Source organism: Canis lupus, chromosome 33, assembly GCF_003254725.2.
Source record: "Canis lupus dingo isolate Sandy chromosome 33, ASM325472v2, whole genome shotgun sequence".
Taxonomy (NCBI): Eukaryota; Metazoa; Chordata; class Mammalia; order Carnivora; family Canidae; genus Canis; species Canis lupus.
Genome location: NC_064275.1, coordinates 28389594 through 28416082, shown reverse-complemented (window position 1 = coordinate 28416082; position 26489 = coordinate 28389594). Strand labels below are relative to the sequence as shown.

General features: G+C 50.2%; 1 protein-coding gene across 1 annotated transcript in view; it reads left to right on the top strand.

Annotated features, from left to right (window-relative positions):
- Positions 1 to 17553: 17553 nt before the first annotated feature.
- SLC12A8 (solute carrier family 12 member 8) overlaps positions 17554 to 26489 on the top strand; it is a 111683-nt gene continuing 102747 nt past the window's right edge. The window contains exons 1-3 of the mRNA XM_049105470.1: positions 17554 to 17640; positions 20486 to 20632; positions 24745 to 24936. Of these exons, the coding sequence (XP_048961427.1) occupies positions 17596 to 17640; positions 20486 to 20632; positions 24745 to 24936 (384 nt within the window). The 5' untranslated portion in view covers positions 17554 to 17595. The remainder of the gene's footprint in view (positions 17641 to 20485; positions 20633 to 24744; positions 24937 to 26489) is intronic.

Here is a 26489-nt window from a genome sequence, read left to right as displayed (position 1 = left end):
CATCTTGCCCTCTACGGCCTTCCATGACCTGACTCAGCGGCCCTGCTCCAGCCGAGCGCTCTCCCCACCGGGCACTGACTGTGTGGCTTGGAACGAGCTGTTTCTCTCCTTCCTCCCGAAGGCTGTGAACTCCTTCCTCATCGTTGTGTCCTCAGTACCTGCCGGGAGTGCGCAGCCCACAGAAGGTGCTCCCTTAGTGCTGGTTCTGCTTAACTGGGCTCACCTGGCTGCCATTTACATCAGGGGTGGAAGGATTGGTGGAAGGATTGGTGGAAGGATTGGTGGAAGGATTGGTGGAAGCAGAGTGTATGTGGTGAACTCAGGAAACCCATCCTAGGCTGAGTGGAGGGCACTTACTACGTAGCAAGCATTTCATACGCATCACCTCGCTTAATCTGCACCACCACGTTCTGGAGTAAATATGATTATTTTGGTTTTGGCAGATAAAAGCAGAGCCAGTTGGAACCCAAGTGTGCTTGTTGCCAAGGCCTCAGCCTTAATCCTTTCTGCTCTTTGCCTCATGAGCAAAGCCACCCAGACGGTAAATTGGAGGCCTGTGTAGAGAACACTGAGCAGTTTGGGTAGCTAACATGTGTGAAGCTGACTTCTGGGAGTGGCTGGCCCTCCAGAAGTTTCTTATAAACCTTTTTCTACTTTTACTCCAGCCTTGGGAGCCAGGAATCCTCTTAGGAGCCTTGGAGCTTGAAGGACACAGGACTAAGAAGGCGGTGCCCTGTGCCGAATCCTGCAGTTCACGTCTGTTCTGCTCTGGTCACTGTGATGGGGAAGTAGCTCTCAGGACATCTGTCTAGAGTGGGGATGCTTGTGAGTAAGGTAGAGAGGTGAATGAATGGGTTCTTGGTTTCGCTTTAATTGTCTCCAGACCAGATGGAGGAGCTCTGTGTGTGTGTGTGTGTGTGTGTGTGTTGATCAGTGCTAAGTGGGCCTGCCGAGAAGAGCTCATTAGTAGTGTGGTTAATAGTGTGGTGGTCCAGGGTACTGACTCTAACACTTTGAGATCTTGGGCAAGTTACTTAACTTGCGTAAGCCTCAGTTTCCTCACCTAGAAGATGGCTGCAATAATAAAACCTGCCCTAGGGAGTTACAGAGATTAAAAGAGGTGAATCATGTAAATATTCAGCGTAGTGCTTGCTTCATGGTAAGCGACCAGTGGATGTTGGCTAATAATAAAGCTGAGGTGAGGAGTATGTCCGTGTTCCACGTTGTAGTGATATAAGTGATCAAAGAGCTCAGCGGGGGAACAAATGCAGGACTCAGCACAGCAAAGACCCGAGTCCCAGATCCAGGATTATTCTAGGGGCCGAAGCCAGAATGTGGAACCTTGTCCAGGACAACCTGCTAGGTGGGTGTCCATTGAGAAGGATGGGACACTTTCTAGACCTAGATGGGTGCAGAGTGGCTTGAGAATGTGTGTGTGTGTGTGTGTGCGTGTGTGCGTGCATGAGTGTTTGAGAACCTGCTGAGCCTCTGGCAAGAACAAGTCTTGTTTTGGGACCCTCTGTCCTCAGGCCCTTCACTCACCTGAGGGGTGGTTGGGCAGTGGACTTGAACCTGAGAAGCTGGGTTCCAAATTCTGACTGTAGTACTGGATGTGCTGGGCCCTTGGGCAAGTTATTCAGGGCTCCCTGTCTGCTCTCACAACTACGAGATGGGGAGGGAGTACCTGTTTTCAGGCTTTTATGCCGTATGTGGAAGGATCTGGCCCAGAGCCTGCCACATGGTGAGCCGTAAATACACTTTGTGTTCAGTGGCTGGGTGGTGCAGATTTCACACTGAAGCCCAGTGGAGTGCCTGTGAAGCTTGGGCCTGGGAAGCTAACGAGTAGCTGGAGCCAGAGGGAGGGCAGTGGGAGGCTAATAAGCTTCCATCCCGTGCTCGTCCCCACCAGTCCCTGGACAGACAGGATTGTGGAGGCAGCTACGGCATGTCAGGGAGATCAGGAGAAAGCAGGTGAAAGCAGGTGGCCTGCGACAGGGAGAGATGGCAAGTAGATGTGCTGGGTGAGGTCTGATGGCCCCACAGGATCTAATGCTTTTAGCACTGGGAATGGTGGGGGACCTCGGCTCAGTCTATCAGGTAGTTACCGAGTGCGTAGGACTGCCGGCATCTCCAGTAATAGCGAGTGCCGGGGATCTTGAAACTGGAATCCCGTCCTTGTGACGGCATAAGGAATGCCCCAGGCCAGTCTGAGATGCTGGTCTTCCCTCTCCCAGGGTCGGATGGTCTCCAGAGAAACCTAAAGGGAAGCGGTGTTATGCGATGGGGTGTAGACAAGTCACCCAGAGCTGCAGATTAGCGAGTATGAGTGACTTGTCTTCTTTCTTCCCCGTCCAGCCTTCTTCCAGAGACTCGGCTTCTGCAGGAGTGAGTCCGTGAGGACCCCTTTCTGGGGGGTCCGGGTGCTCACGCCTGGCTGGCCTGAGCTGATCGCCTGGGCAAAGAGCCTGACCCGGACCCAGGAAGTCCGTGCCCGGTAGAGCCGGGGCCGCCAGCCTCAGCGTGGGAGGAGGTGCTCCCAGGCTGGCTCCCAGGGCTGAGCCCGGCTGCCCCTGAACGTGCCCCAGCAGTGCCGGCTTCCTCGCTCTCCTTTTCCCTTCTCGGCCCTCTCATCCTTCGCTCTCTTCCTCATTCCTGTGGCTTACCTAGCTTAGCTTAGGATGGTAAGAGTAAAGGAGAGTCCGGTCAAGCTGTGGGTCACTGGTGAGCACCAGATAGCACCTGCGCGGGAGGCAGGTGGAGGCAAACATATGAAGAGGCGGAGAGGCCCCCAAGAAACCGCCGGCCCAGCCCCCTTGCTCAGCATGTCAAGAAACAAGGCCAGAGGTGTCCGATGACTTGTCCAAAGTCACATGCAAAGGGTGGCAGAGATGGGCCGGAGCCACAGCGCTGGATGGGGTCAGTGCATCCCGACTTCAGGTTATAATATTGTTTTGAGCATTGGCGTTAGGCTTCCTCGCGTCGTTTTCTGCTCCCCCATCAGCCAGCGTACGGCTAAGAACTGACTTGTATTTGTGCCACGCCATTGCCAGGTCTGTTTTGGAATCTTTAAAAAGCCAATATGCAAAGTGAGCTGTGGTGGCCACATGGAAGGTTATAGGGTGTTGCTTTATTAGTATGTAGAGAAATGAACGTCGCTGAGGAGAAAGGAAAAAGGAACTGAAGGCAAAACCCCCCTGGTGCCACCCAGGTGGTATTAAACGTCTGCTTGGCTCAGGTCATGATCCCGGGGTCCTGGGATGGAGCCCCACATTGGGCTCCCTGCTCAGCAGGAGGTCTGCTTCTCCCTCTGCCCCCCCCCCCGCCACGTGTGCTCTCTCTCTCTCAAATAAATAATAAGTACAATATTAAAAAAAAAAAAAGACAAAAACCACCCTGTGAGCCCCTCCTTTTACAGATAAGGAAACTGAGGCCCGGAATAGTTGGGTAGAAGAGAAGGGCTCACATCAGGGGTCCCTGGAGCCATGACCCCTCTCGCCCTCCCAGTTTTTTTTTTTTTTTTTTTTGCCCTCCCAGTTTTTATAGAGCATGAAGCTTGTCTGATTTTAGAGATTGTCTTTAGTTAAAAGATACAAACTGCAAATACAAAAGTGGGTCTAATCTTTGGAAAGGACCCCATGCAAGTGAAGGATCTTGAAGCTTCAGCTGGTGACTTCACTGCCAGGCCCCCAGTGGCTCCTGGACAGAACCAACTTTTGCAGATGGCAGAAGAAAAGAGGCTTCTGGTCCTGGAATCTGGGAGAGCAGAAGGGACAGAACTGGTTCCAGGGTTGAGTCTGAGGCTTTTGTGTGGACACTGTCACCCTTCCTGCTCTCTCCTCTTTGTTGTTCTCTTTCCATTTGATTGCCCTGTTTGCTGCTTAGCCTAGAAAGTCAACTCCCAAAATGACAATTGAGCCAAAAATGCTGCTTAAGTGTAAAAAGAGGGATGGAAACATTTTATGAATGAAGGTACCCTAAAAACTGGAATGGAAGTGATTCTTCACCGAAATAAATGTTTTTAAAGATTTTATTTATTAGAGAGAGAGAGCGCGCGCGCGCGCGTGTGGGAGTGAGCGCACAAGCAGGGGAAGGAGCAGAGGGAGAGGGAGAAGCAGACTCCCCGCTGAGCAGGGAGCCTGATGCGGGGCTGGATGTCTGAGCTCCAGGATCACGACCCAAGCCGAAGGAAGACACTCAACCAACTGAGCCACCCAGGCGCCCCCAATTCTTCACTGAAATAAATTAAGTGGGATCCTGTCACTGGTACCCACAGGATGTTCATTCATAGAGGGGATTGAGTGATGACGTGTAGAGGCCAATGGCATTGAAGGACCCTCTTGTATTTCCCAGAAGAAGAGGGGTGGGGATCCCATGCCACACACGGCCACAGTGGAAGTATAAGATTCTAGGCCGGAGGCAGAAGCAGGAGCAAGAGGAAAGCCTGAGCCGTAGCCTCTATTGGGCTTCCCATGGGAAAACTAGGGCAAGGGAGTTGAGGATTGTCTAGTTGGAATAGTCCTGGTGGGCTTCAGGCTACGGGGATGTTCTCTAGTTGCCTGGTGCCTGCCCTGCAACGGTTTGGACAGAGGAGACAGAGGAGACATTGGCTTGGTGTGTGAAGGTTAGATAAAAAGGGGAGGATTGGGGGTGGGGAGGACAGACTCCGAAGTGGTGGGTTTGCATATGAAAGACGTGCTCCTGGTCAGGCCTCTGCTATCTCTGAGAACCTTCCTTTTAGCATGCAAGATTTTTTTCAGGTGTTATAATATTATAAGATATAGAAAAGAAAAAATACAATCAATACATTCTGCCTAGGGGTGCCTGGCTGGCTCAGGTGGAAGAGCATGCGACTCTTCACCTCAGGGTTGCGAGTTCGAGCCCCACACTGAGTGTAGAGATGACTTACTAACCAACTAACTGAATGATTCTGCTTCGCTGGGAATGGATTGACTAGGAGACTTTAAAACTTCTTACTGCCTTAGGGTACCATTTATCCATGGCCAGATTCAGAAAAAATACAGCCCTTGCCATCTTGTAATAGGTTGAGGCTTGCAAGGAGAGCCCTATGAGGCTGACATACTATTCTTGTAATTTGAGGGAGGTGCCACTAGGTGGTGCTCCCACCCTGGTCTGGCCTGATTGAATGTCCTGACTTCCTGCGGGGTGGATATTTTTCCATTCATTTTATCCTTTCTCTGCCCCAAATATATCTCTTTGGGAAAACAGTTTGAATACTGGATAGTTCTATATTCACAAAACAATATTAAATAATTGTAGTAAGATTTAAAGGGATACACATGTCTCTTACACATGTGTAAGACATACACATAATTCAGTTTATTTTAAAAAAATATTTTATTTATTTATTCATGAGAGACAGAGAGAGGGGGGGGAGCAGAGACACAGGCAGAGGGAGAAGCAGGCTCCATGCAGGGAGACCCATGCAGGACTCGATCCTGGGTCTCCAGGATCATACCCTGGCTTGAAGGCAGGTGCTAAACCGCTGAGCCACCAGGGATCCCCCATACACATAATTCAATATCTCTTTTTGCTCTTCAGTCATTATCAAGTATAAATGAATCTGATTCTTAAATTTTTTTCCCCTGAGTTTTAATACCTCATCAAAGGACTATGGGGACTGTAGTGATGGTGATGGGCTTTCAAATAGTTGGGCGAAGTCTCCCCTAGGTAGCACCAATGCGGGCTCTATGGTTCCAAGAAAAGAATGTTTCCGCTTCTCAGGAGAAAGGTCCTATTTACATTTCCTTTGTTTTTATTTTGGAGTGTGCATGTTTTCTTCTTCACAGGCAGAAAGAAAGAGAAAAAGATAGTGGTGTAAGAAGCCCTGGTCTGTGTAAAAAAAAAAAAAAAGAAAGAAAGAAATCTACCGTGTTCTTTTCCTAAACAGTCCCTGTAAGCAGTTATAGGATTTAGGTGGTTTCTGATGAACTGGCAGCAGTGGTGGCCTAGCAACCCTCACTAGGCCAAAAATAGTTATGTCTGATGTGATGATAAATTTGCTCTCACGTGAATCCCAGTGTTTATAGAATTTAACTTAAAACAGAAAGCCATGACTCAGTAACTTTCCCCGCTTATTTTAGGCATTTATATCAGTCAAGAACAGCACAAAGCAAAAACAAATTATAATTTCTCTTAAAAGATACACAGATTTTAAGAGCAGACATTAATTTTACAAAAGTCTTCACTGTCTTTAAGGATCCCGTTCATGCAACACATTTAACATGTGATCCAAACCGTGGGCATCTTTTGGCGCTGCAAAAAAATGAAGTTGAGCTAAAAACAGGATTACTAACTCTAGGACAGCACAAAAACCTATTCTATTTTAAAAATATTTCTAATAATGTGATAATATTTTCTCTACATAAAAAAATAAGTATTTTTATCACAGAAGTACTCCATGCATGCAGTAAAAAAACAATTCAGACAATTGAGAATGGTATAAAATTAAAAACCTTCACCCACACTTTCCAGAGACTTTCACTACTTATGGTTTCTGGTTTTCATTTCCTTTAAGTCATATTTTGTACTTCAGTTTCTTGACCAAGTTATCCATGTATTAGTCCTTTACTTATTGCTTCCTGAGCTGGAAAAAAAAAAAAAAAAAGGCATTGTCACATTTACTCTTCTGTTTCCCTCAGTTCATTTCTAATTTTTTGTAAATTGGATTATTAATTGGATTTGTATCTTTTCCTATAATCATAATGAACATTTCCACATTTGTAATGTAAAAGTTTAAAACCTAGAAATATCTTTTACGATAGCGAGATGTGTGTGTTTAACTGAATCACCAAGTGACATTATTGGACTCGTGGAGAAGAAAATGTCATATTAAATTATTAAAGCTTTGCTACTCTGAGCAAAAGGCTCTTCATCTCTTTCATGGTTTTTTTTTCTTCTGGCTCCTGCGTGGCTATTGCTCACTCTTACTTCTTCTCTTTCTCTCTCTTTCATTCTTTCTTTCTTTTCCTTCCTCCCTTCCTTTCTTCCTTCTCTTTCTTTCTAGGTTTGATTTAGTTATTTGAGAGCATGAGCAGGGGGCAGAGGGAGAGGGGGAGGGAGAAGCAGACTCCCCGCTGACCAGCGAGCTTGAACTAACTCAAGCTTGATCCCAGGACTGACTGGGCCACCCATGTGCCCCCAACTACAGCTGTTTCTTATATCGAATATCCCCCTGTTTTGTGATTCTTGTCTTTTTTTGGGTCACGGTAATTTTTTTCACACTTGGACCAGTGGTAGTAAATTACTCTTGCCTTGTCTAATTGTGGAACTGCAGGAGGCCAAATTTTTGTCGTGTATTTCAAAAACAATACGTTATAACAGACTGAATGCAGAAGTAGATAGGCGAATCCAGCTGTCTTCTATCAGAGCAGACATTAGAATGATCTGCAAAATGTATAACAAGGCCTCTTTTCATTAAATGTTTTTGTTTTGGACAGTAGTTATTTCTCATGAGAATTGGGCATTTATTTGAACAGATAATGAGCTTATTACTATTACATTTAAATGATCAATGAATATTTAAAAAATCTCCCTTTAAATTTCTAATATGGTAAATTTTTAAAAAAAGATTCTGTTTATTTATTCATGAGAGACACACAGAGAGAGGCAGAGACACAGGCAGAGGGAGAAGCAGGCTCTAGGCAGGAAGCCCAATGCGGGACTTGATCCCGGGTCTCCAGGATCACTCCCTGGGCTGAAGGCAGGCGCTAAACCACTGAGCCACCCAGGGATCCCCTAATATGGTAAATATTGATAGATATAACACACATAAACAAAGCTCTTTGGGATCCTCAATGATGTGGGAAACAAAGGCAAAAGAAAAGATTACATTTCCTTCCTGCCTACAGCCTACTGACAACTCCTTGAAACAGGCAGAGGGACCTTCCTCTAGGAGCTCAACTGCCTGGATGTTAATACTTTGGTAAAGGCAAAAGGCAATTTAGCCTAACATTATCCCCACCTCCAGGATCCTGTAAGTCTACTTTAACATATGAAAATTCCTTTGGAAATTATCTTTATCCCCCAAGGTACATGTTAGCAATCATCCTCCAGGCATATGGCCCACTGATACACATCTGAAGGTTCTCATGACCAAGCTTTTACTAGACAGTAATAAATGACTTTTCCTGTTATTTTATTTTTTAGATTTAATTTATTTCTTTGAGAGAGAGAGCACACAAGCAAGGAGAGGGACAGAGGGAGAAGGAGAAGCAGACTCCCTGCTGAGCAGGGAGCCCAACACGAAGCTCCATCCCAGCACCCTGGGATCATGATCTGAGCTGAAGGCAGATGCTTAACTGACCAAGCCACCCAGGTGCCCCAATAAATGACTTTTCCCAACAATACCTAGTCCCTTGAAAGTCCTGGAAACCCTGCTTCCAAATTCCTTAGAGACTTATGCTATCCCTAACCCCCTCCTACTTGAAAATATATAATTGCCACCCCTCATTAACCCCCATGCAGCTCTTTCAACCCATGGTTCCAGTCCCCATGCTTTAATAAAACCACATTTTTGCTGAAGATATGTCTAGAAACAATTCTTGAGAATTTTTTCTCGACATTTGCTTCAAACTCCAACATTTCCACATCACTCAATAATTTTTAAGAATGTAAAGGGGCCTTGAGACCAAAAAGTTTGAGAACAGCTGTTTTAGGGATTAAGTGTACATTTCTAACTTTTCACAGTTTATTTGGAGTCAAATACTATACCACTTCACTGTAAGATGTAGGAACCCGGCAACCACAAGGGCCATTTACCACACCCGCCTCTTTGGGGCTGTAAGTGCCCTCTATGTCATTTCCACACATATGACAAAACCTTCAAGGTCATGTTATGCCCCGTGGTTTCCCTGCTCATGTCCACGCCCTGGATGAGCTGACTCTGAACTTGGAGCTTCTCAGGTTCCTTGGAAGACCACTCTTCTCTTGGCTGCCCTGCTTCTCCCTCCTTTGCTTTTTCTTCCCCCCTCCAAGCCCATCTTAGGGATTTCCTCAAATGTCTGATCGACTGGTGGCACTTGTTCTTATTTCCTTTCCAGCTATTAGGTATAGTTTTATACTTAAAAAACCCCACAACTTTTCTGTCATTTTCATGGTAATTTGGAAGGTATAGAAGTGCTTTTTGTGCCATCTTAAAAGATGTGCCTAATGTTACTTTCTAAAGCACATTTCTTTCATTCATTCACTCATTCATTCTGCTAGCTCACATATAGTAAAAATCAGTTTCATGTTGAGCACGAGAGTGTACAAGCTATTTTTAAAATAAGTGTCTGGGCTCCTTGCATAAAATGCAGCTTTTATCGAACATATTTATTTATTTTTAAACTTTTAACAGGTTGGTAAAATTTCACAATCATAGAAAGTTGCAATAGTACAAAGAATGCCCATATAGTCTTTTTTCTTTAAGGTTTTATTCATTTATTTGAGAGAGAGAGCATGCACACAGGCAGGGGCAGGGGTGCTGGGCAGAAGGAGACTCCCCACTGAACCCCTATGTGGGGCAGGGCTGAGATCATGGGTGAGCCAAAGTTAGATGCTTAACCAACTGAGCCACCCAGGTGCCCCAAGAATGGCCATATACATACTCTTGACTCAGATTTACCAGTTGTTAACATTTTGTTCTTTGGCTTATCACTAGTATGCCCTCTCTGTTTCTATTCCATTTGTATATATATTTGTCAATATATTCTAATATATATTATATTCTATATTTTCCCACGAAGGCATTTGAAGGTAATTTGTACACATCATGTACCCCATCCATGAATTTTTCAGTGTGTGTTTCCTTTTTTTTTTTTTTTTCAGTGTGTGTTTCCTAAGAGTGAGAATGTTCTTTCACCTAACCGTGGTGGATTTATCGAGATCAGGAAATGTAACATTGGTGTTTTCTATTATCTAATCCACAGTTCCACATTCCAGTTTTGTCAGTTTTCCCCCTGATATCCTATAGCATTTCTCCCCTGGGCCCAGGGTCTGGTCCAGGACAACACATTGTACTCGGCCATCATGTCCTACTCTTCTTTAATCTGGAAATGTCGGGATGCCCGGGTGGCTCAGCGGTTGAGCGACTGTCTGCCTTTGGCCCAGCGTGTGATCCCGGGATCCGGGACCGAGTCCCACGTCGGGCTCCCTGCGTGGAGCCTGCTTCTCCCTTTGCATGTGTCTCTGCCTCTCTTTCTCTGTCTCTTTGTCTCTCATGAATAAATAAGTAAAATCTTGAGAAAAAAATCAGGAAATGTTACTTAGCTTTTCTTGGTCTTGTCATGACATTTTTTGAAGAACACAAGCCAGTTATTTTGTAGAACATCCCTCAGTTGGGGACATGACCCTTTGCGATTAGATTTAGGTTTTGTATTTTTGTCAGAAATACCCTAGAAATTATAGTTGTGTTCTTCTCCAGAAGGTACAGGATTTCCATTTGTCCCAGTATTGGGGATGCTAGCTTTGGTTACTTATTTAAGGCGGTGTCTGCTAAGTTAATCCATTCTAAAGTTACTGACTTCCCTTTGTATTGATAAACAATTTGTTGGGAATACTTTGAGACTATGGAAATATCCTGTTCCTCATCACTGGTGTTAGTATCCATGGATGATTCTTGACACCATCAGTTATTACTGTGATGGTTGCAAAAATGGTGGTTCTTCTGACACCGTCCCCCCCGCCCCTACAGATATTAATTGGTCTTCTTCTATAAAGAAAGACTTTCCCTTCTTCCCCATATTTTAATTTATTCCGTTCTTTATATCTGTATGGAATCAGATTCTTACTTTGTTACATAAATATTCTATTACAATTATTATTTTGATGCTCAAATTATCTCAGAGTTGGCCACTGGGAGCCCCTTCAAGCTGGCTCCTATATCTTTTCGTTATATCTGGAACCTTTAAAAAAAATTTTTTTTTAGCACTTTCTTGCTTTCTGGCATAGCATATTCCAGGCTCATTTTGTACTTTCTCTTCCCCAGTCCTGAGTCAGGCATTTTTCCAAAATGTCTTGGTTTCTTACAGTGAGGAATGATGTTTAAGACCAAGATCTGGGTACTGGGTATGTTCTTGGCTACTGAGGTATCTTTGCCTTCAGGTGGGCAGAGAGAAGGAATGTAAACACACACACACACACACACACACACACACACACACCCAGTACTATATTTTTCTACCTATATTAAAAACCGCAAATTGAAACCAATACTTCTCATCCTAGTCCATCACCGCAGGGGTCATTCTTCCCCTCATCCCCCTTTCTTTAGCTGTAACTCCTTTCTCCAACAGTAAGAAACTGAACTCTCATATATATTTACTTATTTGCTCAATCCTACAATTCACGGGAAGTAGATTCAGAATGGATAACTCCTGCCTGTAGAAAACACAACTTTCTATCTAGAATTTAATATTTGTAGTTATTTTTGCCTTTAGACTGAGGGTACACAGACAAAGAGCCATGTTTAGAAGTTACTCTGGTGAGTTCTTTTCTCACCTTCGGGGTTATGTTACTCGTTGGAAATGCAGTTAGGATAACTTGTTTCTCTTTGCAGTCTAATTTTTCTCTCATCCTGGTTGATTTGATTTGACTTTGCGTATGCGAAACATTAATGTGATTCTAAAAGTCAGAACAAACGTAACAGTTCTTTAACAGATATAATATTGGCTGATCCACTGATGCACCCAGAAGAATAAGCCTTTTGCAGTTGATCTTTGGCTGGTTTGCCTCCTGAGGGAGGACGTTAGGGTCCATGTTGCTCCTTGTGATGTGAAACTCAAGTAGACTCTCTAGTGGCAGCCTGAGTCCTGCAAGAAGGGCTCTGTCCTTTTGCCAAGGAGGCTGGGAAGGGCAGGGGATGCTTGTGTTTAGGTGGCCGAGGCATCACTGCTGCCATTTGTGGGAAGGAATCAGGGGTCCAGAGCCCTGTGTCTCTGGGCTCCACGGCGGACAGAAGAAGCTATACTGGGGAAGGCCCTTCTGTGTCGTCCCAGGAGGCAGGACATCGGCAGTGTGTTTGTGTGTTTGAGGGTCTTGGCACTCCTGGGATTCTTGAGTTCTGTGACCAGCTTGAACCTCGGCAGGTTCTCAGCCTTGGATAAGGATTAGGTTGCACAGGCGTGGAAAAACCATAGATTAAGCATTCGGGAACTGCTGTTTGTAGACCTTGGCTTTTGAACTAGGTCTGTGGCAGGAGAGACCCACGTTGCCACGAAGCTCTCACAGTTCCAGCAACACTTAAATCAATATTGACCGAGGGCGCTGCCCAGATTTGAATCCAGGGAAATCAGACTTTGACCACTCCACACGGGTCCTGGTCCTCCCCTCCTCTGCTGCGGGGCCATTGCCTTTTCTAGCATCAGCCAGGGGTGACGGGACAGTCGCCGGATGCGCATGCTAGCAGGAGCTGGCTCCCCCAGTGCTGGCTCTGGGCAGGGCTTGGGAAGGGAGCTCTCAGGGCTGGCCTACGGAGCTAGGGTCTACGCGAACCATGAGGACAAGGGGCGGGGGGTAGAGAATGCGTGGTCCTTAAGACCCCTTTTCTTGCTCTTCCTCCCGACATCCCCGATGGGACCTTCACCCACATTTAAGATCGTGTGTTTGGCTTCTTGCTTCCAAAAAGCTTTCACAATTCCATCTCATGTAAACTGCACAGACCCCACGATGCAGTACGTGGCTGTCGGCGGCCTCTGCAGACACCGCAGGTAGGCAGCCCGGCCCAGCGCCTGCCTCGGGGCCCGTCAGGCGGGGGGACGGCCGGGGACCCCCTCGGCCCGCGGCACCACAGGGCAGCGGAGCCTGGCGTAGTCTCTGCTGGGTAACTAAGGAGTCGTCAGCTCTCAGAAAGCAAAGCGCAGGCTCGCGCGTGCCCATTCCGGTGGCACCAGTCCGGGGGCCCCTGTGTCTGCGGGGCGGGCTGGGCCTCGTCGTGCTCCGACCTCCCCTGCCCTGAGCGGGCAGCAGCAGTTTCTCACCTGGTCTCTTTCCCTCCTGCTGGAAGAAAGAAAAGGCGTCAGCTCCCATCTGACGTGTGTTTCCTTTTTTTTTTTTTTTTTTTTTAATATTTTATTTATTTATTCATGAGAGACACAGGGAAAGAGAGAGGCAAAGACCCAGGCAGAGGGAGAAGCAGGCTCCATGCAGGGAGCCCAACGCGGGACTCGATCCCGGGTCTCCAGGATCAGGCCCCGGGCTGAAGGCGGCACCAAACCACTGAGCCACCCGGGCTGCCCTGACGTGTGTTTCCTGGCGGGGCCCTGGGCACGTGCACACGCGTGCGGCAGGCGGGCGTCTCCTGCCCTGGGCACCGCTCAGGCTCGGTCTCCCCGGCCTCCCGGGCGTCTGGCTCGGCGTGCAGGGCCCCGGCGCGGGAGGAAGAGGCCTGTCTCTGACCCGCCACAGGCGGCAGGCCCGGGCCCCGAGGACGAGGCCTGGCCTCTCTCCCGTGCTGGGAGGCGACGGCCGACAACCGCTGCCAAGCGCGGCCGAAGTGGATGTGGCCCGGGCCCCGCCCCGCGACCTCTGCCTCGGGAGGACAGGACCCGCCACGGGCGTGTTTGCGGTGCCCGTTCTGAGGACTTGGTTTGTGTCGCTGCTTCATCCTCTCTCAGCCTCTGCTCTGCTTCCCGCAGACGCCGCCGCACCAGGCCCAGCCACTCGGCCGCCCCACAGCCTGCTCCGTCTGGGTCGGGGATGCCGAGGGAGGCTTTCGTTATTCTGGAACGGACGACGGACGACCGGGGCCCAGAGCGGAGGCCGGTGAGGCCCTACGAGAGCTCTCGGAGCTGGGACCGCACCTCTGGAGCGGCTCGGTGGGCCAGGCCGCCCCGGCCCTCGGCCCTCGGCCCTCGGAGCATCTGAGCATCTTGGTGCCTCGGGGGATGGGCACTGCCGTTCAGCTGCAGGGGCCGAGGGAGGCGAGGGACCCCGGTGTTCCTTTCATCAGTTCCCAGGGGCCAAGGGCAGCATAGCGGGCGATCACTTCCGTGTGGCTCCGAGCAACGTCAAGACCCCTCCCGGGGACCGAGCCCCTGAGCCAGAGTGAGGACGCGAGTCTGAGGAGTGATGGTGATGTGCCTCCGAACCACTGCTATTCCTCTTCCCAGCGGACAGAGCCACAGGCAGGGCATCCTCGGCGTACGGTATGGCCAGCGGTGGCCGGTCCGCGGCCCTGGATCGGCACCCAGCGTCCGGGCAGGGAGCACTCCTCGTTCAGCCTGCTGGGCCACGGCCGCCCCCTCCCCAGCCGCCCGCTTCCCAGGGCCTGGCTGCTCTCACAGCTACTCCCCTGGGCACACGATGCCAGAGCCCCCGGCTGAGGGGAGACATGAGCCCTTCTAGGTCTCCTCCAGGAAGACAGACGCGGCCCAGCCTAGGAGTGTGCGGTGGGGGAGGATGACTGCAAACAGGAGTCCTCTTCAGGCTGCCTCCCGGCCCAGCCTGCTGTAAGGAAAGGAGTTCCTCCCCGATCGTGGACCTGCCCGTGCCTGTCTCGCAAATGAAAAAAAGCAGGTCTCCACAGAGAATAAATCTGTTCTTTCATGGAACTTCAATTTAAAGAAGAGAATTCCTTTCCTTCTTCCTAAACCTGCTCATGACTTACCGCCGTGAATCTAGAGGGTCTAGAGACCGCACCATCCTTTTCTCTTTCCATCATCAAAAAAGACTGTGTCAGAAGAAAAGTTCTGTTCTCCTGAAAACTGTCCATTTCCCTTCCTTGGCACCTGTGTCTAAGGTCTAATGGCCGTGGTTTTCACACTCAGCGAATCCCCAGCGTTTGAAATGGTTAAAACTGCAGTTGGGGGAGGGAGACCGTAGAGGCCCGCCTGCTGGTTCTTTACCCCCTCCCTGCACCCACCGTCCTCCCCCTTAGACATCACAGTCCTCTTCCCCTCCACCCGCAGGGTCTTTCCTCGTTTTGCCAACTGAATGGAGACACCAGGAACGAGCCCGAAGCTTTCTAGCCTCACCCATTCTGTGGTCAACTTCACTGCTTCCCCCACCAAAAGCAAAACGAAAGGGGTGGGCAAGACCCGTTGAGAAAGGGTTGAGGCTGGGCATTGCCTGCATCCTCAAAGTCTGGAAGGAAGCTGGAAGTCTCGGAAGGCCTTCACAAATGAAACGCTGTCACTTGGAAATTTTGACTCTTCAGTTCTAAACACAAGTGATTCTAAACGGAACTGCTAAAATATCTAAGAACTAACTTATTGGAAGTTAGTTCGTTAGCAAGCTGCCCCGTCCTGATCTGGCTCAAGGGCAAGTTCTGTGTCCAGAGCATTTCCGAGATGAATGAGTTTTTCTGCCTCACTCTGAGGATGAAAACTCTGGCATCTGACGCCCCACAGATGTTCATCTGGACTTTGGCAGCACCTTACAGCCTTCCACAGGGGCCCAGCTGGCTTCTACAAACAATGCAACCTTTCCTTTAGCTATCTAACTGTTAAGTGACATCTGGGAGCTCTTAGCTTTTTTTTTTTTTTTTTTTTTTTTCCAGCACAGAGCTGTTGGGGCCACCCATGTGGATCCCCACAGCATCTTAGGCAAATGGGAGATGAAAGACAAGACTTGGTCCCTGATGTGGCAGGAGGACCTCCCTGCAAATGGTTCAGACCGAAGGACACATTTCTCCAAATCATCCGTTTCTCCAGTCTAGTAGACAGACTTGTGTCCAGCGTGAGCGTGGCACTTAGCCTGGGGCAACCACAGAAGCCCTTCCTGTCAGTGATCCCCATCACAGCACCCCACTTGCTCCCGTGTAATAGATGAGGCTAAATAATTAAACTAGTTTTTTTGGATTAAAAAAAAAAAAAGGATAGCTCAGAACAGTCCGACTGTCACCTGCCATAATCCCCTCCGCTTTTTTTTTTTTAAGATTTTATCTATTTATTCATGAGAGACAGAGAGACAGAGACAGAGACAGAGACACAGGCAGAGGGAGAAGCAGGCTCCATGCAGGGCTCGATCCCAGGACTCTGGGGTCACGCCCCAAGCTGAAGGCAGCGCTAAACCCTGGGCCCCCTGGGCTGCCCACCTGCCATAACCCTAGCTGTTCTACAGTCTCCTGCTCCCAGTGACTGGGTAGAGGTGCAAAGGGAGAGTCTTGAGTCATGGCCTTTGTGGTAGGACGCATCTGAGATGTGAGGGGATTCCTTACCCTCCCATAAAGGGGGCAGTTGGGTGTGAAGTTCCAGAGTGTGAGGGAGAAGCTGATCTTCTGTTCTCCTGTCCGATGTCTGCTTGGGTTGCAGGCTCAGGGCTCTGTCCTCAGCCTGTCCAGGCAGGAGCAAAGGGGAATTGGAAAAAGCTGGCAGGGCAGAGAGAGAGCAGGGTCGTGGAGTAGCCAGTTGTGATACTGTGATTTAGAATAAGAAATATGCATTTGGCTTTTATCTCCATTCCTGGCAGGGAGCTCCTAAAGCCCTCGGAATTTCTTAAGTGATAAGAGTGATAAGGGTATCTGGATATTCCTACCAATCCCCTTTCCACCACAACGGGGTTTAGTCAATAAGGTGACTTTTGGAAAGCACCTAAGCATGGGATCTGGTTGCCAGAAGAACCAACCATGATGAGAGGGTTGGAACTTTCAGGTGGAAACGTGGGGATTGGAGATGGAGTCAGTTGCCAACAGCTAATGATTTAATCAATGTACGTAATGAGGTCTCCATAAAACCCCAAAATAATGAGGTCTGCAGAGCTTCCAGGCTGGTGGACGTGTGCAGATTTGGGGAGGGTGATGTGCCTGGAGAGAGCTTGGAAGCCACCTGCTTTTCCCCCGTGGGCATCTCTCCTGTTGGCTGCTCCTGGGCTATATCCTTTGTAACATAGTGGTAATCTAGAACGTAAAGTGTTTCTCTGAATTCTGTGAGGCGTTCTAGCAAATTAATCAAAGCCAAGGAAGGTGTCATGGGAACCTCCGATTTATAGGCAGTTGCTCAGAAGCACAGGTGACAATCTGACCTCGTGACTGGCATCCGGAGTGAGAGGAGGGGGAGGTTTGAGTAGTCTTGGGGGACAGCCCTTAACCTGTGGGACCTGACCCCATTTCCAGATAGATAATACCAGAATTGAGCTGGATCAGAGGACACCAGCTGGCGCTGGAGAACTGCTTGGTATGAGGGGGGAGACCCACACCTCAGAACTGGTTTCAGAATTGTGCCAGCCGTGGGCCCAGCGGTCACTCTGCAAGGCTGCTGGTTTGGGTGGTCTTGCTGGTGGTCTCCTGGTTTGCCCACAGCGGGCCAGTGGCAGAGGCGGGGGGTGGGGTGGGCAGCCCTGAAGTGGTGCAGCTGCAGGATGTGGTGGAGAAGGGCACCAGGGGCGCCTCCGTGTTGGCGTCAGTGTGTGGGGGGGTGGGGGGGGTGGGCTGGGAGAGAGCCCCGGGGGTCTCTGTACTACTGCTTAGGAGTTACCCCAGGGTTCCCTGTTCCCTAGCTCGTCTTCTGTCCCTTTTTCTGTGTGTTTGTTTCTTCTTCCTTCTCTCTCTCTCCCTGGGCTTATGCTGCTCTCTCTTTCTCTCTCTCTCTCTTTCCCTCTCTAAGAACCTCAGGGCTGCAGCCTTGGGGTGAAACACAGCCGGGCTCTTCCTTCTGGTCTCTGATGAGCAAGCAGGCCCTGGGAAGACTTGCTTTCCTTTGTCACTTGGTAAGAAAGGGTAGGTGCGGTCCCCTGAGCACCCTGAGATAAGCCGCCATGGCCTGGCCACCAGACGGCCACCCAACCCGTTTGAAACCACTTCTATTTTCATTCTCCGAGGGCAGAGTCTCCTAAAGCTTCTGGCCCATTCGGGAAGCACCTTTAAGGCCGATTCAGTCCAGTGAGGTCCCGGGAGTGAAAGCTTCCCCTACGCCGTTAGGTGGACGAACACGGAAGGAAAGGAAGCGGCCTTCGGGGTGGACAGGCGAGGCTGGGGCAGGCGGACCAGGATTCCCCACTTCAGGATGGGAGGCCCAGGGGTGAGGCCTGCACACCTCAGCCAAGTTTGGGATGTCGGCAATGGGAGCCGAAAGAATTGACTTCTAGGCAAGAAAAGGGCACAAAACCCGAGGTGCAGGGCCGGGCACAGATTTTACAGTGGGGCACCCAGCGCGGGCCGCCGGCTGTGCTGTCTGTCCTTCCGGTGTCCTTCCCTTGCTCCACACCGGGGCCCTCTCCCAGCCTGCCCCCCACCCCGGCGGTGTGGTGAGGATCAAGGCAGACGAGGGATGTGGAAGGTGAGAGCGCTCTCGAAATCACTGCTCTCTCTTGCTGAGAGCTGCTGCTGTCACTGCTGTTTCTAAGAAAGAACAGACCTGCAGCAGGCCAAGGTGGGAAACCCGGCATAAGGAGAGACGGGAAATCAGGGACCCAGTCCTGAATTTAGAGATTAGGATTCTGGAAAACAATCCTACATGCACCAAAACAGGTTGCGTGGGACCAGTTCTTCGAGGACAAGCATAAGGTCAGCGGGGTCTGTGCTGAGCCACCATCGCTGTTCTCACATTTACTGACTTTCAGGAGATCCCTTATTTGCAGCCTGTGAAAGACAGATGAACAGAAATACTCACAGGTAGGGGCGCCTCGGGGGCTCAGTCGGTTAAGCATCTGCTTTCTGCTCAGGTCACGATCCCGGGGTCCTGGGACAGAGCCCCGTGTCGGGCTCCCTGCTCAATGGGGAGCCTGCTTCTCCCTCTCCCTCTGCCTGCTGCTCCCTCTGCTTGAGATCTTGCTTTCTGTGTCAAATAAATAAAATCTTTTAAAGAAAGAAAGAAAAAAGGAAGAGAAAAAGAAAAAAAGAAAGGAAGGAAGACAGACAGACAGACACACAGATAAAAGGAGCTCCCGCTGCGTCGGGGACTGGCAGGGGGTGCCCAGGAGTCTTAAGTCTTAATTGACGGCCCTGATGACTTTCTGCTGTGAGCCAGCGCATGATGCAGGGGGGGAGCAGGGGACAGGCTCCTCTCCTTTCCCACCAAGGCCCGTGGGCCTCAGCCTTTCGCCCTGGATGGGGGCGCATCCATCCCTTGTGCTCAGCCATTCAGGAGCTGGGCCCCTGGGCCCCTGGGCCCCTGACTGCAGATTCTCTGTCCTATACTCTGGGTTTTTCTGCCTTCTCACTGTGTACAGACCACATGCATGGTCCAGAGACCCGCTGGGCACACTGCTTCCTAGTTGGGCCCCCACCCGCCCCCCCCCGCCCCCTGTGAGGTGTGGCTGTGCCAGTGTGAGACACTGGAAGATCCCTGCTGTGTGCATTTACACTCCTAGCCCTAGGCCAGAGGTCAGGGCGGTGAACAGCACCAGCTGCTACTAGTTGTCTTTAAGCCATTTTATTATTATTTTTAAAAGATTTTATTTATTTATACAGAGAGAGAGAAAGAGAGGCAGAGACGCAGGCAGAGGGAGAAGCAGGCTCCATGCAGGGAGCCCGACGCAGGACTCGATCCCGGAACTCCAGGATCAGGCCCTGGGCCAGAGGTGGCGCTAGACCACTGGGCCACCCGGGCTGCCCTCTTTAAGCCATTTTAATATTTCCACAAGGTGGGGATCCCTGGGTGGCTCAGCGGTTTAGCGCCTGCCTTTGGCTCAGGGCGTGATCCTGGAGTCCCGGGATCGAGTCCCACATCAGGCTCCCTGCATGGATCCTGCTTCTCCCCGTGTCTCTGCCTCTCTGTCTGTGTCTCTCATGAAGAAATACATAAAATCTTTAAAAAAAATTTTCTCCACAAGGTTTAGTTGTTTCAGTAAAGAGTTTCCACTGGAGTGTTTTGTTAAAGCGCCTCGGTTATTTTTGCATTGGAAAAATAAGGAAGGCATTTGTTTAACCACCTATTAGCCTCTGGTTCTAAGCAACCGCCAGGTGATGCCCTAGAATCCTGGGGAGTGGGCTGGAAGGGGCTTGGAGGTCGCTGTGACACCAGGGGCCAGGCATTTCCAGCAGAGGAGACTCAGTAGCAGCCCCTCTGCTGGAAATGCCTGGCCCCTGGCGGGTTGTTGGGGTTGGGGGGGGAAGAAAGTGCAAAGTCAGTCCACCCGAAGATTAGTCACTGCTGGAAGCTGCTGTCCCCTGTGGGACGGGGGTACTGCTGGTGGCCTTCCCCAGAGCTCGTGACCGCGGCCTGAGCCGGAACCTAGAGTCCCACGCTCTCGGAGACGTGACACACCAGCCTTCTCCCCACCTTCTGGGGGCCAGAGCTCAGGCCCGTGGCCACACCTCCCTGCGAGGAGGCTGGGGGGAGTAGCTCCTGAGCGGCCAGAAGGAAAGGGCGCACTGGCCAGTTAGTCCTTGCCCTTTGATAGGAGTCCCTGTCGGAAGAGCCCAGTGAGCCTTGGGCAGAAACAATCCCAGGCCTCTGAGCGAGCGTGCACACACGTGCGTGCCCTGCAAAGGAAGGTGGATGGAGTTTCAAGCTGAGTCCCCCCCCCCCCTCCTGCCCTGCCTCCCTTCACTTCCCCTCTCTGGCCCTCTGCGGTGCAGCAGCTGGCTGAGTTCCAGGTGCTCTGTTTTCAGGGGGCGCTGGCCCAGCCCCAGCCCTGGTGGAGGAGCCGGCTGTTCGTGTGGGAGCCAGTGCTGTTTGGGACCTGGGATGGCGTGTTCACGTCCTGCATGATCAACATTTTTGGGGTTGTCCTCTTCCTGAGGACTGGCTGGCTGGTGGTGAGTGATGAGCTGGTGGCCCTGGAGTTTCTCGTGAGCCTGTGACACGGAGAGCTCTGCACTCTTGAGCATCCCACAGCGCAGGCAACAGGTTTCTGAAGCACGGATGCTCCAGAAACAGGAGATGAGAAGCAAGGACACCGAATAGTTAGCATTGCTATTTAAACGAGAATCCTGAGAAACTGGGCCCCAGACAGAGGCTCCAGTGGAAGCCTCACCATGGATTTAAGTCATGACAACTCAGAAATACGAGAAATATGAGCACAGAAGTCAGGGCACATCGTGTCTGGGACTGGAGGTGGATCACGAAGAGCAGGCTGGTGGCAATGGTGCCCCCAGGTGGGATCAGCTCCTTCACCCACACAGTTGCCTTCCCCCACTGCCCATAGACCCTCTGTGGAAGGCTGCACATGGCCAGGCTGGGTCAGAGGTGCCTGAGCTTGTGGGGGTGCCGTTTGCTTCTTCCCTACAGGGAATAAAGGCCTCTTCTTTGTTTCTTCTGTGAAGGCATCTTGGGACCTTCCAGGCAGATGTATGTCCTGAGGCAGGGGTCTCAGCTCCTCACGTGGGGCCTTCTCCCTGGGACTTCAGTAAACTAAACAGGCTGCTTGAAACAAAAGGGTAGCCAGTCAGGAGGAGCCCCTACTGTGTTCCAGGCACGACTATGTGCCAATGGGGTTATGGAATAGAAGGCCTGGTTCCTCCCCCTGGCGAGCTAACAGCCCTGCTGATTTCACATCAGGAATCCAGGTGAGGTCTCAAAGCAGCGTTAAATCCCTCAGGAATGGAACAGGCTGTGAATGTAGGGTTGCTAAAGTGTCCAGGAAAGCTTCCTGGCAGAGGCATGGTTCAGCCAGCCTTTCAGAGGGGAGCTCGGTTGCACAGGTGCAAGAGAGAGGGGGCCATTCGAGGTGTGGGATGTGCTAGCCAAGGTTCTTCAGGGACACAGAGCTAATACCAATAGGAGGTAGATACCTATAAGAGATGCACGGGACATCCTATATGTATGATTGTGGGGTCTGGTGAGTCCAGGTGAGACTCAGGTAAGAATTGAGGCTGCAGGGATCCCTGGGTGGCGCAGCGGTTTGGCTCCTGCCTTTGGCCCAGGGCGCGATCCTGGAGACCCGGGATCAAATCCCACATCGGGCTCCCGGTGCATGGAGCCTGCTTCTCCCTCTGCCTGTGTCTCTGCCTCTCTCTCTCTCTCTCTCTGTATGTGTGTGACTATCATAAATAAATAAAAATTAAAAATTAAAAAAAAAAAAAAGAATTGAGGCTGGAGGCTTGAGGCCAAAAGCTGGGAACACAGAATTTCTATGGCGCAGTCTGGCCACAGGATTCTTTCTCCGCTGGGAAGCCTCAGTCTTTGCTGTTAAGACCTTCAACAGTTTGGATGAGGCCCACCTGCGTTAGGGAGAATACTGACTGTGAATGTTAATCACAGCTAAAAAAACCCCCAACACCACACATTTATAGCAACATCTAGGCTACTGTTTGACTAAACAAATGGTCACCATAGCCTACCCAAGCTGACATAGAAAATTAACCATCACATGGGCAAATTCTGGGGCAGGAACCCTGAGCTGTAGTGGGGTGTATGGGGTTCTTAGGCCCCCGAGGAGGCCTGGGTGAGGCCAGACCCTCCTGAGCGCTTGCTCTACTCCAAACCTGGGTCCTTAGCTCAGGGTTCAGCCTTAGTCATGGCCTGGGTGGGTCTGGAATTTTTTTTTATTTTTAATTAATACATGGAAAGCTTAGAGGAGGGTCAGCAACCTCCCTAGTGTGGATGCTAAGAATCCCTCCCAAACTTACAGGGGCTCCCGCTTACAAAAACACAAGGCCTCCAGCTCGGACTCCTGGTCCCGCTGGCAGATTCGGGCATCTGGGATCCACCCGTGTCTTTGCCCCTTTCCTAAAGGGCCACCTCACTGCCCAGCACCTCTGCAGCCTGTGTCCAAGGGAGGCCTGTCAGTCTCCCTGCTGTGGCAGAGGAAGGGTTGGCCTGTGACAGCCGGGCCCCTGGGGGATAGTCATGGAATGGTAGAAGGAGGAAAAGGTGAGCTCTCTTTATTTATTTTTTTTTAAGTTAGGCTCCATGCCCAACATAGGGCTCAAACTCACAACCTCGAGATCAAGAGTTGCACGCTCTACCGACTGAGCCAGCCAGGCGCCCCTAAGTGCTCTCTGTTTTGATTCTTTTTTTTTTTTTTTTTTCTGTTTTGATTCTTAAATCTTTAAGAGCCTCTTCTTAACCCTCTCCCTGGGCTATTTTTTTTTCTGTCTTTTCTTTTCTTTTCTTTTCTTTTCTTTTCTTTTCTTTCTTTTCTTTTCTTTTCTTTTCTTTTCTTTTCTTTTCTTTTCTTTTTTTTTGAGAAACGGCTATCCAGACACATCAGTTCTACCCCCAAAGTGAGAATATAATAAGTTGCTTCCATTTTCTATTGCTGCTGTACAAATGATTCCAATGCCTAGCAGCATAAAGCAAAAACGTGTGTAATCTCATAGTTTCTATGGTCCAGGGATCCAGGGTGCAGCCCAGCTGGGTGTCTCTGGCTTAGAGTCTCTCCTGGGGCTGCAGTCAGCCTGTCCGGGCTGCAATCCCAGCCGAAGGCTCTACCAGCAGAGGGTCTGCTTCCAAGAGCGCTTGCACTGTTGTTGGCAGGCCTTGTCCTGTGGGCCTCTTCCTAAGGCTGCCTCTTTACGTGTAGGTGACTTCCCCGGGATGAGCAATCTGAGAGAGCGAGAGAGCACCCAAGATGAGAGCCACAATCTTTTTTTAAAAATTAATTAATTAATTAATTAGATTTTATTTATTTATTCATGAGAGACACACACACACAGAGAGAGAGAGACGCAGAGACCCAGGTAGAGGGAGAAGCAGGCTCCATGCAGGGAGCCCGACGCGGGACTCGATCCCGGGGCCCGGGGTCACGCCCTGGGCTGCAGGTGGCAGTAAACTGCTGGGCCACCCGGGCTGCCCCACAATCTTTTTATATCCTCATCTCAGAAGTGATATCCCTTCACTTCTGCAGTGCTCTGCTCATTAAAAGGGAGTCACCAGGTCCAAGCCCCCAACTCAAGGGCAGGAGATCACACAGAGCATGTGTGTCAGGGGCTGGGGGTCCCCAGGGGTCGCCTTTGAGGCGGCCTACCATATGAATCCATCCTTTTGCCCTGAAAATGATCTCTGTTTTTCAGCTTTGAGATGAGTTTGACCTGAAAAATAGTATTTGATCATGGAAAAAAAGGCAAAATGTGAAATGGCAAAAATAAGACCGAGCTTCTAGGAGGTGGCATAAAACTCGTGTAAGGAGAGGTCATGCCCAGATGATTTTCGCATAGAGAATAGGAGCTCTAACGAATACTTTGGCAGCTCACCTATAGCTTGGAAGATGTTACAGTGGCAGTTTGGGTGGCAGTTTGGGTATGAAAACTCAAAGACTGCTGCAGGATATCATATTATCACATGCAGACAATTTGAAAGCCTGAACAAAGGAAGAAAACCGTGATCATATAATGTCATTAAAAATATAAAATCCACAAAATAAGAAACTATCTGAATAAAGCATAACCGAATAAAACAGCATCCCGCTCTCTCTGTGCTCACAGCCCAGAAGTAAAGATGGGCTTGGAAGCGGACCTAGTATGATAAGTACCGCGTAATCTCCCGCCCTTGAGTTGGGCTTGGGCCTGGTGTCCTGGAAGAGGAAGCCCCTAAGCGCTGAGCCTTGAGTGTGGCTGTCAAGGAGATGGAGTGAGGGGGGGGGTGGGAAGGTGGGTTGGGCAGGGGGCGGGGCGGGGGAGCACTTCCTGCCACGGCACAGCGATGAGAGGGACTGGGGGGTAGAGAGGGGTGGTGAGGCGGGGCCCCCTGAGTGCCCGTTGGTGATGGGAAGTCACTGAAGAGTTGGAAGCAAGGCCATTGCCCTTCCTGGGGAATTTCTTCCAGGCCCTACTCTTGTGGGCTGGCTTTGTCCACGTGCCCCACCTCTGCCCAGCTCTTCCTCCCCCACCCCTGTTGCATCCCTGAGGTGTGGGGGGAGGTGGTCAGTGCTCCTGGGAGGGCCCCCCTGTCCTAACCCCCCGCCTTGCTCCTTGCTGTTCTGTTGCAGGGAAACACAGGAGTGCTCATGGGCATGTTTCTGGTGTCCTTTGTCGTCCTGGTGGCCCTCGTCACTGTGCTGTCCGGCATCGGTGTTGGGGAGCACTGTGGTGTTGGCAGCGGGGGTGTCTACTCGATGATCTCCTCGGTCCTCGGCGGGCAGACCGGAGGCACGATTGGGCTGCTGTATGTGTTTGGACAGGTGAGCCTGGGCGGCCAGGGCAGGGGAGCTGTGCCCACAGGCCATCGGCACGCAGGATCTGTCCTCCTGCCTGCCCGCTAGCCGCCGTCTTCTCAGGCACGTTCCCGTTTGTTCTGGGGTGAGGCGAGGTGGGCCAGTTGCTCCATTTTATAGATGGGCAGACGGGGGCTCGGAGAGGGAGTCAGAGCAGAGCCTGGCCCTCTGCCTGGGGCCCTGGCCCTCCATCCGGTCCTCCTTCCCTTCCACTGTTGGTGCCTGTGGAGTCTTGATCTGCCCTGCAAGGCAGGGCCTGGCCTGGAATGATCCTTGCTGCCCGTTCCAGGGAGGGGACTGCAGGACCGTGGCCAGGGCCTGGCTGGCAGCTGGTGGGCCCGTCCCTGGGGCACTTTTGTGCTGAAGGAGGGACATTTTACCTTCCTGGGCTTCCCTGGAAGCAGGCACCTCTCAAGTGAGCTGGAGCTCTGGGCTCCTTCATAGCTTGCGGCCTTGTGGGGGGAGGCTGGGAGCCGTGTGGGCCCCTGCATGAGAAGGGGGACACTAACGGGGGGCGGCGCAGTGGACGCAGTGGACGCGAGCTCTCAGGGGGGACGTGCTGAGGCTTATGGAGCTCGATGTTAGGTCACACAGGGATGGTGACCTAACACCGAGGACACAGGCATTCAAAAGCCTCTCTTTTCAAGCACTTCTTGGCTTGAAAAAGGCCTTTGTGATAGTGCAAAAGGTGGCGGGTGGTTGAGAAAACTATTATCTATTTATTTATTTATTTATTTATTTATTTATTTATTTATAAAAAAGATTTTATTTGTTTATTCATGAGACACACACACACACACACACACACACACACACACACACAGGGGCAGAGACACAGGCAGAGGGAGAAGCAGGCTCCATGCGGGGAGCCTGATGTGGGACTCGATCCCGGGTCCCCAGGATCATGCTCTGGGCTGAAGGTGGCGCTAAACCGTGAGCCACCCAGGCTGCCCTTAAGTCAGTTTTGGTAGTTTGTGTCTTTCTAGGAATTTGTCCATTTTGTCTCAGTTATATAATTTATTGGCGTATGACTGTTCATAGATTCCTTATAATCCTTTTACTTTTTGTAAGATGGGTAGTCGTGTCTTTCCTTTCATTCCTAGTTTTAATCATTTGAGACTTTGCTCCTTTTTTTTTTTTTTTTTTCCAGTCAGGCTAATTAAAAGCTTGACTGCAAAGAAGCAATTTTTGATTTTGTTGATTTTTCTATTGTTTTCCTGGTCTTCAATTTATTTCTGCTCCTGTTGTTATTATTTCCTTCCTCCTGCTTCCTTTCGGTTTAGTTTGCTCTTCCTTTTCTAGTTTCTTTCTTTCTTTCTTTCTTTCTTTCTTTCTTTCTTTCTTTCTTTCTTTCTTTCTTTCTTTTCTTTCTTCCTTCCTTTCTTTCTTTCTTTTCTTTCTTTCTTTCTTTCTTTTTTTAAGATTTTATTTATTCATTCATGAGGGACACAGAGAGAGAGAGAGGCAGAGACACAGGCAGAGGGAGAAGCAGGCTCCATGCAGGGAGCCCGACGCGAGAC